Raw genomic sequence first — 12,800 nt, 5'->3', positions numbered from 1 at the left:
CGGGTGTAACGTTTTCACGCGACGAATGGAACTGTTTCAGGTACAGCCCGCTGGCAGGCGATCTCTTGGCAAACTCGATGCTACCCGGGAACGCGATGAATGGTTCCGGCTGGTGTATCTTCGTGTATAATCTCGCCCCAGAGACCGAGGAGAACGTGCTGTGGCAGTTATTCGGTCCGTTCGGCGCCGTCCAATCGGTCAAAGTGATCCGCGACCTGCAGACGAACAAGTGCAAAGGCTTCGGTTTCGTGACGATGACCAACTATGACGAGGCGGTGGTCGCCATCCAGAGCTTGAACGGTTACACGCTCGGTAACCGGGTTCTCCAAGTGAGCTTCAAGACGAACAAGAGCAAGGCGGCGTAGGACGACAAGCAACAGCATCACGATCACCACCACCACAACCACCACCACCACCACCACCACCACCATCGTCGGGCAGCGGGGACAGCGGCAGCAGCGGCGGCGGTAGCAGCAGCCACGACGCCGGCTGTGGCGGCCATGATCGGTCGAGCGACCGCCACCAAGGTCATCCTCGGCTCAACGACCGCGGCAGCCGCGGTGGTCGCCGCCACAGCGACCGCCGCCGCTGCGGCTGCGGCCGCGGCTCTGGTCACGCCCGCGACCGTCCAAGCGCTCGCGACTGCCTATGCTTCCACTAAGAAGATCGACCACCACCACCATCTCCCCATTGATTCCGTGATCGACATCCTCAACAGTCGTGACCGCGGAGAGAACCATCGTAATCACCACCACCACCACTACCACCACCACCACCACCACCATCACCACCACCACCACCATCACCACCATAACTACCATCAACAGTTACTTAACCAGTATCATCCGTTGAAAGGTTACAACTCGATGTCCGGCTATGAAATGATAATTAGGGGTACGGCCTCGTCGAAGAGATGTCGTTGGGGCGGCAGATACGATTACGAGAACCACGAATGACGAATACAAGTAGAATAAATGAGAAGGATGCTGAGAGCTCCCTGGAGAAAAGCTCGGTCGAGAGAGGGGGAGAAAAAAAAAATAAAAAAAAAATATATATAGAGGAAAGAATGGAGAGTGAGAGATAGAAGAAAGGGGAGAATGATAAGGGATAGTCTCGTGCGCGTGTGGTGCGTGTATACGTGCGTCTGTACGTTGCGTGTGTAGTAGGTGCGCGTGGCTGAGAGCGGGGGAGGGATGCGGAGAGACGAGGAGGAAGAGGTGGCGAAGATGGAGAGAGGTAGGTCGTGATGATGTGTTCCAGTCGTTCGATTATCGTAACTGCGTAAGCGGGCGTGTTGGATCGAAAGGGGAAGAGGAGAGAGAGAGAGAGAGAGAGAGAGAGGAGAAGTCGTCTCGCCTTTTTCTTTCCTTCTTTCTTTCTTTCCTTCCTTCCTTCCTTCCTTCCTTCCTTCCTTCCTTCCTTCCTTCCTTCCTTCCTTCTTTCCTTCCTTCCTTCTTTCCTTCCTTTCTTCGCTTCTTTACATTTTTTTACCCTCTCCCTCTCTCCTCATCTCTGCTCGCTCGTTTCTTTTCTCCCACTTATTGGTCGTCCATGACGAAAGGATAACGCGGGATCCTGTCTCGTTTCTCGACGAGGAATTCGTTAACTGTAATTCCGCTCAATCCCTGGAAATTAAAAATAAACAGAGAATGAAGAGAGAAAGGAATGTTCGTGGCCGATGAAGCGTGGCTCGTGCGACCGCTGCGAATATTGTACATATGTTTTGCCAATTTATGTATATGTACCGCGAGTGCACGAGCCATGCGAGTTGGCGAATATTTCCGAATCTGGAGAGAAGAGTGAATCTCTGATCAATTGAATCAACCGCATTTGTGTCAAGTGAAAAAATGCTTGAAGGGAGGGCTCCGTCTTCTCTCTGCTCTGATCAAAAAAAAGATGTCACAACGACAAGTCAATGCTACGAGATTGATGTGAAATTTAAGAAAAGGCAGGACCTGATGGAATTTTTTCCCAAAATCTCGAGATCAAATCACGAGAGGACGAAGAGAGAGAGAGAGAGAGAGAGAGAGAACAGGATGGTATCTCGCGTTTTCCTAATTAGATTGGCTTACTTATATCGATTACGATGGAGGAAAGGATTAAGAGACACACACACACATAGAGAACGGAAAAAAAAAAAAAGAGTGCGTAGTAGTAGGTGGTTGTAGGGGAATGGTGTTGTAGAAAGGAGGGATGAATGAACGGATAGAGAAAATAGAATGACATGGCGAGGACGATGGAGACGTGTTGCGAGCGAGGACGGGACGGGGACGATCGATGGATCGATCGAAGTAACGACAAGGGACAAGTAGAACTCTCTGGTATAGAGGATATAAGAGAAATGGGAATATCGATAGTCGGGAAAAAAGAAAAAGAAAAAAAAAAATATGAAACTAGTACGTATCAGAACTCTCTCGTTGCACGATTTTCGAAGAACACGCGAAAAAGCGACGAAAGAGATTGGTAAAACTGGTTGTTAATTACAAGCGATTATTCTTTTTTTCCCCTTTTTCTTTTTCCTGTCCAGCCAGTGAGACTTAAAAAAAAAAAAAAAAAAAAAAAAAAACGTACTTAAAGGAAGCTAAACTTTCTTAATCTTGTAGTTGAATTAAGGACGAGCGATTGTTCGACAAGTATCGAAAGACGAAGTATAATGATTATTATATCTATTTAAGAAAATATTTTAGGGCTTACGTGCTATATATATATTGCAATGCGATGTCGCGACTAAAGAACTAAAGATCGAAACGTTATAACAGTGACCCGAGGGATTACGTCACGTTTCATTGTAACGTAGCAAACGCGTTGTACTTAATCTTCTTTTATTTGCTAGTCACACAAGCTCTTATACTTCTCTGCCCGATTGCCCAAAGAATATCCAACTTTTTTTTTTTTTTGTTTTATTATTTTTTTTTTTCCTCTCCTTTTTTTTTTTTTTTTTGCCTTTTTCCTCCTTCTTCTACTTATAGTTGATATGTACGTATGTATAAGAAATCTTAGCTAGTACAAAGTGCTTTTCTTGAGTGCAGAGTCTGATTTTATCGAGCATTGCTTATTAGTGTCCTTCGAATGTGCACCGTCCACTATTTGGACGTTTTAGAAGAACTTTGTCAGCCAAATTTTTAACCAAAATATACACACACACACACGCGTATATATATATGTGTGTGTGTGTGTGTGTGTGTGTGTATGTATATATATGTATATATACATATATATATATATATGCATATGAATATTAATACACATATGTGCGCATGTACACATAGATACTTATACATACAAAGAAAAGAAACAAAACTGATTGCAACGGGGGAGAAAGTGAACGAAACATGTATCTCCCCCCGTGGCGACAGAGATATTCCGATTTTTATAAACACGAACGTTCGATTTCCCTTTTTTAATGAAAATATTGAAGGAAAAAAAAGTCCAACGTACAAAGTAATATTTCATAGAGAGACGGTTTACTTATATAATACACGGTACGCAGATTGGACGCGTTGCGTGTCTTTTCTTGCTACTGCAAGACTGCTCCTTCCGCAACGAAGAAGGAACAACGGTTAAAGAAATATTTCGCGACGGTGCACGGATATGTGATACACGGACAGATCGAGAATGGATGATCGACGAATGATTCCGGATCGTCGGGAAACATGTGTCTAGTCTACGTGCAAAGAGGCGTCGATGCATAGAAAATGTATGGCGCCCCACCCCCACCCCCCCACCCCCGTTGATAAACCTCTCCACACAGAGAACGAAAAAAAAAAAATTCTTTCTTTCTTTCTTTCTTTTTTTTTTCTTTTTTTTTTTTTTTTTTTTTTTTTTATATTATATAGACTAGTAAGGAAATCAGACGGACGATATCTAAGAAGGCGCGATTTAGATACGATGTGTAAGGTAAGCGAACCGTTTCCCTCGCGCTGGCCCGTCAACGTAATTTATCCTGGATGGAATCGAGCGTGTTTACTGAAGAAGAAGAAGTCGAGAGATCTTTTTCTTAAACGAAGACGATAAGAGAATAAATTGGGCAAGATTATTTCGTTCCGTTAAATAATTTTATAAAAATATTTCAAAATAGTGATAAGGATCTAGCGCGAATGAACACGGATCGTAAAGTACTTAATCGTGAGAATTTCTTAAGCACCTAGGTTTAGTGTAACGCGAGAGAGAGAGAGAGAGAGAGAGAGAGAGAAAAGCGTAGCTTATATATATATATATGTATATATATGTATATATATATATATATGTATATATATGTATATATATATACACACATATATATATGTATGCACATATATATGTTGTCCTATTTATGTGTACCTTCTTGTGTCTAGTCTGGGAGCGAGGAACAGGCTGTTCGTTTCAAAGTGAAGATGCTCTTTAAGAGCGCGACGATATACCTGTCTGTCCTCCCCCCTCAAAAAAAAAAAAAAACGTAATTTGAACCTCAAGCAACAGATGCTTTCTGCTAAGATTTTATTTTATTTATTTGAAAAACTCGTGAACAGTCGGTCGTGCGAGACGCGTTTGAACACCCTGGTTCCATTCGATCGGGGGATTGGAGGATGATGATACGATCGGCGCGTCCACGGGGCGAAAAAAGGATCTCGATGATTAGTGCAAATTATACGCCGGTCGGCTGACAAGCATAGCATACCGGTGTCGTCGCGTGCAGTGGCGTGTGTTACAGGCGTCAGAAAATAAAGGAGAATTCGATTGAAACGATTCGCCCCTCGTTGCTTCGATGCTTCTTGCGCCGATCACGAACATGGTTTGCTGTGAAATCAGTGGAAAAAAGAAAAAAAGAAAAAAAAAAAAAAAGAAATAATAGTAGGATGATTTTAACAGAGGGAGGAGTTTGCGTAGCTGAATACAATGGTGCGTACACAGGAGATATACTATATATACAATTGTAGTTCGAATTGTTTTTTGGGGGAAGTTTGAAGAGTTCGAGGGCGGAGGATAACTTTTGATCATCTTTTAAAACGGGGGACGAATCGTGTGTAAGAAATCACAGTTTCAATGTTTTTTAATATTGAATGATAAATTTTTTCCTTTTCATAATTATTATCATGTATATTATACTTATTATTCTGGTTATTATTATTATTATTATTATTATTATTATTATTATTATTATTATTATTATTATTATTATTATTATTGCTGCCATAATCATTGTCATTATTATTATTCATTATTATCATCGTTATCGTCATCATCATTATCATTATCATTATCATCATCATCACCATTATTATTATTATTATTATTATTATTATTATTATTATTATTATTATTATTATTATTATTATTATTATTATTATTATTATTATTGCTATTATTATTGCTATTATTAATTATGATCGTATATATTTTTTGTGTCTCTCGTCTAGTAGCTATGTGTAAAATCTTAACACCTTTTTCATTACAGTGAAGAAAAGAACGTCTAAACTCACTTTACTTAACATCTTACTATCATTACTTTCTCTCACCTGCTATAACTATTTGCTATAACTATTACTACTGTTATTACTACTATCACCACTACCACCACCATCACTGCTACTATTACTTACTATATTACTACTACTGCTACTATTACTGCTACTGCTACTACTACCACTACTACTATTACTACTACTACTACCACTATCACTACACTACTACACTACTACTACTACTATTACTACTACTACTACTACTACTACTACTACTACTACTACTACTACTCTACTACTACTACTACTACTACTTCTACCGATTATTTATTTATTTATTTAATTATTATATAACATAACAGAAATTATGTTTTATTTAAGGATTAAACTGATTTGTGTTTGGTTCAAATACGTCGTTTGTTTTATTTCGATTACTTGTTTCAGTTGCCACCACCAGCCTTCCCAACCATGGTTACATCTACATTTTCTATCCATCCTGAAAAAATATATATATATATATGTATATATATATATATATATATATCTACTACTTCCTGACATTCCTCGTTGCTCACAGAGACTGACGTAATCGATGCGTAGCACGCGCGAGCGCAGCGTAGACCGACGTTTCGCTGGACATTTACTGCACGCTCGTCGATCGTGGTTCGTAACATTTCTATTATTATCTTCGTTCCATCGTGGGCGACCCTGTGGAACCGGCGAGAACTTTCTGTCCATCCCGAGAATCGAATCGCGTGTGAAGAGAGCACGTAAATAACTCTTAATAAAACGCGTTTACGCGGCACGCGAATCTTCTTATAAATTTCTTATCGAAAATCTGTGATCTCGAGGACGAGTCGTATTCTCGTGCCGAGTCGATGCGTTAAAAAAAAATTGATCATCGATGTACTTGGAAGATCGGGTTGTTTTTTTTTTTTTTTTTAATTTTGGCATCGATTGTCATTGTGTCGATTATCGAATTATTATCGATGGTCGATCGTTGGTTCCAACCGCGCGCCCACGATTAATCGTAGAGATTAAAAAGGATGAACGGCTTGGTGATATTATCCGGAAGACAAGAAGATAACTCTCATTGTTGTAAAAGTACAAATGCCACGGGACGGCCGCGCGAGTAGCTTTAAATACTCTCGTGCGCATTTCGGTTATATATTACTGCCCATGTTGCGCCAATAAAAACGTTAAAAAACTATATATACGACGAAGGAAGCTTGTTGGAATGTGAAACGAATAAATCGTTGATAACAAGCGAGGACGTAGTCCCTCGGTGTACCTCTGAAACCCCGGGTATCAGAAGGGAAAGTGTGGGGAACCGCGTGCCAAGAGGAAAGAGTATGAAACGTGACGAGTATGAAAGTAGAAGTTAATGTCTCGTGGAAGAGGAGGAGGAAAGCGTTAAGAACAGTGGTGGATCTGGATGTTTCATCCCCTTTCCCTTTTGGCGAGTGATACGATCGTCGATAGTCAAAGCTGCTCAATTTAGCGCACATAATAGATGTTATTCGATGGTAGACAGACTCGAACAGAGTCGAAGAGACGCACAACACGCGACGAGGATTAATTCTCGTTCGAGGACGAACTCGTTGGATCTCGTTTTCGCGTATGAAAGTCGCGAGCAAACCCTGTCCCGTTCTTTTCAAAGACGAAAAAGCCGCTTAACAGACTAGGAAAGAGAGAGAGAGAGAGAGAGAGAGAGAGGGAGAGAGAGAGAGAGAGAAATGGAAATCGATCGCAAGAACGTAAAAAAGGTGGAAAGGGAATATTATGGGAGTGAGAGGAAAGGAAAGAAAGGGAATGATGAGAAAGAGAGAGAGAGAGAGAGAGTGAGAGAGAGAAGAAAGGAGAGAGACGTGATGAAAAACAGCGAGAGCGAGGGGTAGGAGGGGGGGGGGACACGCTAATCTACTTAATATCTCTATAAAATTATATTATTACCATATGATTATTACGTTAGATATACATTATGTGTATTGTATTTATGTCTTAATAATCGTTGTTAGTTATATCGCTACGATGATGACGATGATAATGAGCGTTTGTTATCGGTGTAGATAGAAAAGTGGGAGAATCAGAGGACACGTACACACGTACACGCGTACTATTCACAGGGGACACATAGGGAACACACACATTTACGCGATATTGGCACCGCGTGCCTATTCTCGATGATAAGACTCAATGATAAAGGAGGAAACGATTTTGATAATCGAGCATCGAACCGATCGCTTTCGAACCGATTTCGAACGTTTTGAGAGTTCGAATGATAGGAGAAGTATTTTAGTTGCGATTCTTATTTATATATTAAATTGAAAATATCGGGGGCGATCAGATATTAATTAAAACATTTAGCAAATCTTATTTATTACCTGTGGTATAAAATTCATTTTTAATAAATACATTTCGTGTAAATCGCGTTTTGAAATCGGCCCGATCGAGCGTGATGTGAAAATGCATTCCCGATTTTTTTACACGATCTCACCGGCAGACGAACAATATTAAAAAAAAGAAAAAATACTTTTTATTCAAGAGTTGCATTTAACCGCATTTCTAATGTTCATTAACGCATAAGGATTAACGATTCGATACTTCTTTTTTGTACTCTTTGACCGGTGAAGAAGGGGGATAAGAGGTGTTTCCAGAGAAGATATTCCAGAATGTGATTTATTCAGAATTCGTTCGATTGTGATATAAGAAAAATGAGGTGTACGTACGGCGAGGAACGGACTTTGCTTCTCCAATTGAATAATCCCTTTTAATCAAGTCGAATTCTCCGCGAATTCTCTCGTTGCAATTTACAGAAACGAATTTCTTCAGCTTCTTCATTCTTCCTTTTTTTATCCGTTTGACGAAAATGCGTTTGCCATTACATAGAATTATCATTACATGTTTACAATTCGTTGATAAAAATCCTATAGATTCGAATCTAGATTTATCGAGGGCAAGGCTCCTGTTCTTTCTTCCGTCCCATAGCATAGTGTATAGTATATCACGAGAAACATCAATTACGATCATTAAAAGAAAAAAAAAATATGTGCAAAATATCATGGAGAATTTTCCGACCCAATATCCGAATATCGATCGCCGATACGCGTATACATCTTGTGAAAATCTTTGGATTCTCGACGAAAACCCGTGAAGTTTTCTTCTTCGGATAAAAAATCGGATCGATTTTTTCGAAGAGATGGAAGTAACCAACGAAATGGAAAGGATAATCCAAATGATGGATCCATCGATCAACTGGTGATTTAAAAGATTTTTGAAGAAACGGTTCCGGGAATACGAACAAATGACGATCGATCAACGAGTCTCTTGATCAAGAGACTCCTTTTTTTTAATCCTCTCGATTGAGAATACGCATTTCTTCGAGAGATCCAACCGGTGAATAATATAATAGAAACTATTAGATTTCGAATGTAACGTAAGAATGCACAAAAAATATTTTGTAAGATTACGGTGGGAATCGAAGGAAGGTTCGCTCATATTGTTCACCGGGAATGATCTCGCGATATGAAATACGTCGCTGTCAGTTTGAACAACGCACAATATTGTCCTTATTCGACAGCTTGTCGATCGAAAATTCAATGGGTGCGTTGATCGTCGATCCAGAGAATTGTTTGTCCCTCTCATTATCGTCGTCGTCGTCTTTTCTCGTCATTGATGATTCGCGTGGTTCATTATCATCGTGGTAGCCGCATTCGAGATCGCTCGGTGATCGCTGTTGAACGATCATGGATGGTTCGTCGATCGTGTGGCTTATCGAATCGTGTGAGAAGATCGAGTCGACGATTTCACGTTTTTTTCACGTCTCACTGTCGTGCAAAGATCTAGGATGGATCCAGGGAGCTTCAACTTTGAGGGAAAAAATGTATTTAAAAAATACAAAAAAAAAAAAAAAAAAAAAAAGAAGAAAGAAAAGAAGGGGAAAAAAAAGAAACCGATCGAAAGTGTAAAACATTCCTCCTCGAAATGTTACGAAATTTCTTAAAAGAAATTGGATTAATTGTCGAAATTGCAGGGAATTTCGACGACGAATAGAACGTGCCATGTAATCGTGGTTCTTAATCGATCGCGAGGGATCGTTTACGCATTCATTCGTGGTTCCAGCCGGCCGGCTGGTGATATTAACGGATATTATACGAAACGAGGGATCGTCGTTGCACAGGGCGCGCGATTAAGCAGCAAAGGCAACCCAAGAGCAAGCGAAGCGAGCAAACAAAAGCTGAACAAAATAAAGGGTAATAAACAATTCTCTTCCAATTTGTACCGAAGCGATTAAATACCGCAGAGACTGAGATTTTAGGCGAAGTTAATTAGCTCCGAAATGATCGTGGCTGCGATCGATGATGATACTCTCCTGAAAACTTCCAGGGAAACTAGATACCCCCAAAATCGCAAAAAAAAGAAAAAAAGAAAAAAAAAAGAAAAAAAAAGAGAGAGAGAGAGAGAAGATAACAAAAGCAAACGTCGTTTTTCTCGTGGACTTAGGAGAGAGGAACTAAGAGCGTTTAGAACTCTAGCTGTTTTAGAGATTAATATCGTGAACCCCCTGCGATTAGGATAAATCGATCGAGCCTTCGTCGCCACTGAGCTTCTCGAGCTTCTTCGAGATTTTAAGGGGAGTTTAAGAAAACTCGGCTCGAAAAAGAAAAACGGCAAACGACTTCATCGATTCGACCCGAGTCGGAAGAACGATGAAGAAGGCGAGTTAAAAGGGGAATAGAGGGGGATGCTCGGTGGCGCGAGGCGCGACGAGGCCGGAACGAGAATAGGCTCCCGACTTTTTGAATCGTTTTTTCTTTTCTAGGAAAAGCAGCAAGTGACAATTCGCGAATTTTCGAACGAACTTTTTTCTAGCGGACTGACGTGATGCTTGGGGTGGCGGAAGGGGTGAACGAAATCGAGGGGAATTAAAGGAGCAGAGAGAAAGGGGGAATATCGACGAACATCGCTTGTTCTACTCGGATATTGGAAGATAAGAGAGAGAAAAAAAACGATAGACACTTTTTTCGTCTCGATCCCCCTCCCGTCGCTCGACGAAGCGACTTTTTTCTCGTTTAAACAACGTGCCGGGCTTTCGAGCTTCGATCGTCTCGTCAGCTTACTCGTCGAGCGTCCAGTACACCCGCTTTTCGCAATCGTCGTATCATTACCGCACAACCCTTCCCTCCACCACACCACTTTTGTGGTTTTCTTTACGTCCTCGTTAACAGAGTCGACATTCGTCTCACGATGGCTACCCCTCCACCTATTTTTTTTTTTTTGTCACTTTGTCGTGACCATCTCCACCTCTTGGTTGCCCTTGTTTCCTTCATCTTCCCCCCCTTTTGTTCCGCTTCGATTGTTTCTCCGAGTTCTCAGAAAGCTGGATATTTCTTTGATCGAGAAAGCCGGTGTACTCGACCCTGGGCCGGGTATTAAAACCAAAGAAAAAAAGATATATATATATATATAGATAGATAGATAGAGAGAGAGAGAGAGAGAGAGAGAGAGAGAAAGAGTGAGTGAATGAGTGAGTGTGTGTGTGTGTGTGTTCGTTTAAGATAGAGAGAAAGAGAAAGAGGGAAGAATAAAAGAGGATGCAAGCGCGAGAGAGAGTGTGTGTGTGCGTGAGAGAGGGAAGGGAGAAAGGGAGAAAGAGTGTGAAGAGGCGCGCCGTATATATATCGGGGGGAGGATGAAATTATTTTTACGCGTTCTCGAACGCATCGTTCGATGGTTGCGTTACGTGAACGTCGAAAAGTCGTAAACGCTGAAAAAAAAAACGGGAGGAAAAAATAGAGTGAAAGGTGGAAATTGTCGCGAGAACAAAAAAAAGCAGCTCTAGCTCATAGTAGGCCTAACTAAACGAAACAAAGCGAACAAACAGAGAGAGAGAGAGAGAGAGAGAGAGAGAGAGAGAGAGAAAGGTGAGAAGTATTTATATACTTAAACTAACTAATTAAAAAAAAAAAAGAAAAAAAAAAGAATGGGCGAAAAAGGGAGAGAATGAGACCGATGAGAGATAGAGGGAGGAAGAGAGAGAGAGAGAGAGAGAAAGAGAGAGAAAAGAGAGAGTCGATCGGCAAATTAAAAGGAGAACGAAAGAGACTGATTGCGTGAGAGAGGTTTCGAGAGAAAGAAGATGTAAGAAAGGGAGAGAGAGAGAGAGAGAGAGAGAGAGAGAGAGAGAGAGAGAGAGAGAGAGAGAGAGAGAGAAATTAAAAAAAGAGATAGAAAATACTAAAAAAAAAAAAAAAAGTCCTCGAGAAATTACCTCGAGGCGAGTCACTCGCGGATCAACAAAAAAAGCCGATAAACTACTCTTTAACAAAAGAAGAAAAAAAAGAAAAAAAAAATAAGAAGAATGAAGTAGGAGGAAAAAAGTTGGGGGTGTAAATACAGAAGGCTAGAAAAAAAAAAAAGAAATGACGAAAGTGAGAGAGGAGTTTAAGAGAGGAAGAAAAAAAACGGCTAACGAAAGAGGAGGAGTGAGATGGGATAGTGGGGGAAGAAAGAGATAATCTATAATCTTCTGTACATGTTTTGATTATTCTAATTATTAATTATCGTAACTTATAATAACTATTAATTAATTAAATTAATTGATATCTATGGAACTGTATTTAAACGACAAAAAAAAAGTGGTAGCTAGTTTGTCAATGGGTGTATAAATATTTAATTACGATAACTCTATAGTGATACTAAAAAAAATGAAACAACAAAACAACAACAAAACAATTACCACAGAACAACAAGCAAACAAACAAACAAACAAACAAACGAACAAACAAAAATCCAGGAAAATGTGCGCGTGCGGAAAAAAAAAAAACAAAAGGGATGAATCGGAATCGGATCGAATGCGAATGATTTATGAATGGTAACGAGAGAAAGGGGAAAGAATGGATGGATGAGAAAAAAAGAAGAAAAAAAGAAAAAAAATACGTGACAAAATACACAATTAAGAAAAACACGCATACACATACACACAAGCATCAAGATGATATACAGTATATGTAATTAATTCAAACTTTAAACGAGGAAGGAAAAAGCGAAGCGAAATGAAAACATTAATTAAATAGCGTAAAAATAGGGAGGGAAAAAAAGGGAAGAAACGTAAATGGATCGAAAACCGAGCGCGGATATTTATTAGGGATGATCGGATAATTTTTCTGGGTTGGTCAAGCGGATCGGCTCAGTGTTAAAAAAAAAAAAAAAAAAAAAAAAAAAAAAAAAAAGTAATACAAAAAAAAAAAAAGAAAGAAACGAACTGTTGCAACGGGTGTCCCGGAAATTTTGATTTATATTATTTCGGGACACGCGCAAAGTGAGTTTCACGGTGCTTCGTGGGGGCTTCTTCCGTTT

At 40.1% G+C, this 12,800-nt stretch overlaps 1 protein-coding gene across 12 annotated transcripts in view; it reads left to right on the top strand.

Annotated features, from left to right (window-relative positions):
• LOC100863350 (ELAV-like protein 2) overlaps nt 1-511 on the top strand; it is a 36,803-nt gene extending 36,292 nt beyond the window's left edge. For 11 of the 12 annotated variants that reach the window (XM_086911565.1, XM_086911566.1, XM_086911572.1 and 8 more), the window contains one exon: nt 41-511. In XM_086911565.1, the coding sequence (XP_086767691.1) occupies nt 41-365 (325 nt within the window). In that variant the 3' untranslated portion in view covers nt 366-511. The remainder of the gene's footprint in view (nt 1-40) is intronic. The other variant, XM_086911569.1, reaches the window with a different exon arrangement.
• The last annotated feature ends 12,289 nt before the right edge of the window (nt 512-12,800 follow it).

This window comes from Apis florea, unplaced genomic scaffold, assembly GCF_048593485.1.
Source record: "Apis florea isolate Af1SG1 unplaced genomic scaffold, ASM4859348v1 contig_3325_pilon, whole genome shotgun sequence".
NCBI lineage: Eukaryota > Metazoa > Arthropoda > Insecta > Hymenoptera > Apidae > Apis > Apis florea.
Note: the sequence above shows the minus strand (reverse complement) of the source record. Positions and strands in the feature narration are given on the sequence as shown.